The sequence below is a fragment of the Anneissia japonica genome, unplaced genomic scaffold, assembly GCF_011630105.1.
Source record: "Anneissia japonica isolate Jap-2015-1 unplaced genomic scaffold, ASM1163010v1 scaffold287875_len126108_cov110, whole genome shotgun sequence".
In the NCBI taxonomy this organism is placed as follows: Eukaryota; Metazoa; Echinodermata; class Crinoidea; order Comatulida; family Comatulidae; genus Anneissia; species Anneissia japonica.
This window is the reverse complement of record NW_022701482.1, coordinates 48382-53944: the sequence shown is the minus strand read 5'-3', so window position 1 is coordinate 53944 and position 5563 is coordinate 48382. Positions and strand designations below refer to the sequence as shown.

The following is a 5563-nucleotide window of genomic DNA, read 5'->3' as shown; positions in this document are numbered from 1 at the left end:
AGCTTTTAAAAGATGTTAATTTACCTTCAACGGTGATACTGAAGGTACAGTATGTGGGTTGGTTCACTTCATCTAAAGCCAAGTAACGAATTGTGGTTGTACCAATGTAGTAAATATCTCCATCAGGGTTGTAATTTGTTATTGCTTGCCCTACTGACAGTAACTGAATATTGTCGATAGCCACCGGTACAGTAAAATTTACAATGGAATAGTTCTTGTTTTCGAGAGTGTCTACAACCGTGTCACTTGGACAGAATGTAAATACAGGCGCCTCAGTATCTGTAGGTGAAGAAACAATGCTACGATATATATATTTACAAATTATAACCAAACTAAAAACGCCAAACTATCACTGATGTTGTTCGTATACTAAAAAATTGATTATCCTAATAACTGTCTCTTATAATTTTGTATTTTTTTTTCATCATCTGCTTCTATTACTATTCTTAAAAGAAATTTAAAATGATTAATACAGTATTAGTGGTAATGACAATGAAAAATTAGTTAATTGTATAGTTGGATAACAATAAATTATAAATACTGTAAATCAATAAATATTTTTTTATGTAGCTTAATGGATGAATAATAATTAAATTTTATAGTGTTTTTATTTTGAATTATACTGTAAATTTTATCTATTGAAATTCTAATATTGTTGTTACTTTTTTCTTTTTTCTTCTGTGTGTTTGTAACGCCTTGTAATATATCTTTTTTTGTAATGCAACCTATTTCAGCTCTTGCTGCCAGTTTGTATTTTTGTATTTTATACCGAAATAAATAAATAATTATAAGTATGCAAATTTTTACTGCAATTAATATGTCTTCTCTGAGTCATTTTGGAGGGTGCATAATGTATATAAAAACAATCAACAAAAACTGCACTTGCAATGAAATGTTAAGGATTGCAGATTGGACCAGGATACTAACATTGAAATTTTACAATTAATTAACAATGAATAGAGCAGGTGCACCTGGAATTAACTTGATATTTTTTTTAGCTCCAGCAACCATAATAGTTTGTCTTGGTTGGGGGCTGATAGGAGGGCCAATTTAGGTTGAATCACATCATAAAGACAATTAGATAAACATTTCAATGTATGAGAGAGCAATTTTCATTGTTTCTAAAAATGTGCTCACATTCTAAATATTGATCATGGGTGATTGGGGGGAAGGGTTAGTGGACCAAGGAAGATTTAGAACCAAATAATAATTAAAAGATGGATGTTGTCATGCTCCATGATAATGTATGTGGTCATGCTCCATTTGTGTGTTGGTGTTTGCTACCATACATCCAGAACTCAAAACTAAATACAGTTGTTGTTATACAGGCAATACCACATACCTTGGACTACTGTGATGTTAATCTCACAATAACCCTTGTTCAAATACGCATCGGTAGCATTGTACACTACAATTGTTTCACCAATATCAAAAAAATCTCCTGGATTATGGGTTTTTGTAACACTTGGAGTTTCACCAGAGTTGTCCACAAACGATGGTTCATCCCAATTCACAGAAACACTACTAACACTTCCTGGTATGATCTCAAGATCCACGGTTGGACAGTTTGAAGTTGTTGGAGCCTCTTCATCTGTTATAAATAAATTTATATTATAGGCCTATTAATGATTTATTTAATTAAACTGGTAGTTGGATTTATGATACCAGATTCAATATTAATTTAATGCAAAACAATGGATGTCCGTCTTTAAATAAACAATTCATATAAAATGCAAAGACACATAGAAACATCAATAGTAAAATCAATCAATGAAATTCTACATTCTCACTTAAAAATGGTTTTAAAAAGCATTAAAATGTACTACCACCATCAAAACAATAAATCGTGGCCTTCCCTAAAATTCACGTTTAAATGCATTGTAACAACAATTATTATCATTATCAGTATCATGATTTTATTATTGTTCAACATATTACCATAACATATATTTATTAGAATTCTTATTTAACATTTTTATGATAAAATTTAAGTTAAGAAAAGTTCACATAAATGAGTACGAACACAACAACAAAATCCCTACATTCACCTGTTATTATTGCATACGAGACTAATATTCGAAAACTGAGAAAGGAACAGGAAAGGTAAGATAAGGGAACATCAGAAAGGACTGAAAAGATAAGGATAAAAACAATAGAGAAAGAAAAACGAAAGAGGAGGCGTTGGAAATACAAAGTAACATGCCACGAAATGGCCTGGGAAAGAAACACTAATGCTGTGTGGGCTGAATTGATTAAATCGTTACAATAACTAAACTATTGTAATCATAATTATTACTAATCATCGAATTAAATGTTACACTAATCTAAACCCTAAAATAAATTGGGTAAGTAATTAACGGTACATTTGTACATTACTATCTTGTTTTATATATTATAGTCTGTTAACTTATTTTTGGTTTATTTTATTCTCTTATGTTGTTGTTAACTCCTCCTCCGAAGTTATTCAATCCTCTGCAATAACCCATATCATGGCAACTCAACCATATCCCAGATTGGAATAATGTCAAAATTCCTAAAGAACAAGCATGGCATAAACGAAAAATCCGTGAATCCATCAAATTCAGATCAAATCCAGAAAATATGAAGCGTGGCGAAGGAGTCCACAGTCTTATTGAAGGAGGCGGCCGACAGGTGTAGCACGAATTTTAGTTCCCGGCGAATTTTAGTATTTCGTGGTCTGTATAATCAGAGCCTATGGGACACAAATTTGCAACACTTTCTTCCGGGGTAAACAATTATTAAATATGTATATGTATTCATTAAAAAAACATAAAGTAACGGAAGTTTATACAATCGAGCATGTACCTCATGATCGACTTACCTTCACAGCCTAATTATCTAGCATAAACAATCAGTAAAAAATATGTTAAGTTAATTTACGTTGAAAAAATCACAAGTCACTTTGCATTTGCAGCGAGAATAAGCGAGCATGATGGGAAGGTTAGGTGAAACTTAATTTCCTTTACAGCGACAGAGTTAGGCTAACAACACTAAGGCCTTGCTAAGGCGGGTAGGTCGAGTGAACAATAATTAGCCGGGAATAGATTAGTAATCATATTACGTCCGCATAAGCAGTATAAGATGAAACTGTATTAACCTTCTGTTGCTAAGTATATCCAAACGCACACGGCGCCCTTCTTTTTCCACTAATGGAGGAAAACTTTATCACTAGAGTGCGTCCAGCCATACGATTCTGCGCTATATTGTTTTTTATACTGATCCATGGGCTTAATTGTGTTTTATTTGGATAATAGCAACGATTCCTACCTCCGCCAAGGAGGTTATGTATTCACCGTTGTCACTGTCTGGGTACAACTGTACTAATAGTACAATTGTGTACATTTTTTTAATTGAGGATTGCCAATAAAATACGCGACGACGGTAACGAAAGTTTGGTAGAAGTTTTTTAGATCCAGCCGTGAGGGGCGCCCCATTGGTTGTATTCCCACCATGCATTTCGGTGGCACACTTTTTTTCTGTGGAGAATTCTATCTTGTGTTTCTAGTATCTTTGGTGAAGTTAATCGAAACTTTGGATTAATGGGAGACCTTGTCTCTAGCTGCGCTCAACTGTTAGTTTGCCTACATGTTTTGTAAAGCTATTCATTGGTTTTACCTTGAATTTGCGTGTAGTATGTTAACATAAAGCTTCCTTTTTTTTTGGTTTTAGCTGAGTAGCCTGCACGACCGTTGTCACGTCTATTTCTTTTTTTTTGGACCATTATTTATTTACTTATTTATTGAACGAGGGTACGGCCCGAGGGTGTAGCAACTTGTTCTGTTTTGTGAAGAAAACAAAAAGGAACATTCTTTTAAGACATCTGAACAGCTTGTCGCACCATTGCTAAAATAAAATTGCCGATAAAAGTAGGCCTGTAAAATTAAGGGCATTTTAAAAGTGGTACTGTATGTTGATTCTATTCTTTAGTTGATTATTTTAATGTACGGGGTGTATTCCACACATTTGCATACTACTGAAGTCTGGGTTATATTACAATGTTAAGTTAATCTGCATGTTGATCGTATTTCCAATTATTTCCTCACAATGTGTTGTTGTGTGATAATCGATTTTTTTTCTCATTATTTATATGTTTTCTCAATGCAACAACATATAAATTAAATAAAAATAAATAAAACAATTCCCGCTTATAGAAACAAACAACAGTGATTAATAATCGGTTGATTTAAAATAAAGAGATTTATAGTAGTATAATAATTTCTATAATTAATCGACCAAATATTAATATCCATAATTTAACTATTGTGATCGATCCTTATAGTCGTTGATGTTGGGCAACTCGGACAGCGTCGTATGATTTTTATATTAATTTTTTTAAATAGCTAAAGCTATCTGAAATAAATATCTAATAAAAACCAACAACAATTAGGCCTACTTATGATTTTGTATCCCTATTTAAAAACTTAACAGCTTTAAAGCTGTAACAAAGACTGCCTTGCTGATCCGATCAAGTGCATTGACAATCAACAAAATTTCAAATAACTCAATCACTATAGTCGAAGAAATTTCTTTCTTTTTTTATTTCTTTTAGCCCTATTTCATTTTCAACAAAATATTGAAAAAAAATTTCGCCGACGCAAGTAATACTACTACTACTACTACTAATAATAATAATAATATTATTAATAACAATAATTAAAATAATATTATTATTGTTATTATGATTATTACAATTATTATTATTATTATATTATTATTTAACATTACAGTATAATAATCATCACAACAAAGAAATCCACTAAAACTTTTAACAACAGAAAGTATTAAAAAAAAAATTTTTTTTTTTCTCATTTAGTGAAAGTTGTTGTTTTGAATCGTGTTTTAAATGTGCAATCCAAAATTGTACAGTATTTAATATGTTGAAGTTTGTCGTTGATGTCTGGTAGCAGAAAATTAGTTTAGTACTTGATGTATTTTGAATCACCGTTTTGACAGTGGCACATACCATAGGCCCAGACAACATTTTTTCTCTTTTTACTATAATCTATAAATTAAGATAGGCCTACAAAAATTGATGCTTTTTCAGTTGAATGCTTGTGTTTGTATGAATGGTTGGAAGGAGGATAAGCGCATACTACCAACATATTTTACAATGCCAACTCGCATCCATATTTATTCAGTGGCGTAACAGGCGGGGGCAGGGGGCAGACTGCCCCCGACGGTTTTGACCGGGCTGAACTAGTCGTCGTACCGGGCTGGGTAATAAGAGAAAAGAAAGAGGGGAGAGGGATGGAAAGAAAAAGAAGAGGAAGAGAAAAGGAAAGGAAAAGAAAAAGAGTAGAGACAAGAATAAAAAGGAAAATATCATAATGACCAGACTCACAACACCTTGCAACCTCTTCTCCACTTAACTTTTTTGATCTAAGCTGCCAGATGGCGTAGGCTAACCACCGGGGAACAAGGGGAAAATATCTATCTTTGGAAAATATAAATGCCCTTTTCATCCCCCTGAAAGTGCCTAAAAATCTCAAATTTCGCGCGCATTTCTTGTCAGAGTAGGCCAATTTCCTCTAAAAATTGCACA

The 5563-nt window shown here is 32.6% G+C and overlaps 1 protein-coding gene across 1 annotated transcript in view; it reads right to left on the bottom strand.

Annotated features, from left to right (window-relative positions):
* Window positions 1-5563, bottom strand: part of LOC117103555 (hyalin-like) — a 41514-nt gene that overhangs the window by 1217 nt on the left and 34734 nt on the right. The window contains exons 5-6 of the mRNA XM_033244127.1: window positions 1343-1591; window positions 25-279 (exon numbers count right to left, since the gene is read on the bottom strand). Coding sequence (XP_033100018.1) covers window positions 25-279; window positions 1343-1591 — 504 coding nt within the window. The remainder of the gene's footprint in view (window positions 1-24; window positions 280-1342; window positions 1592-5563) is intronic.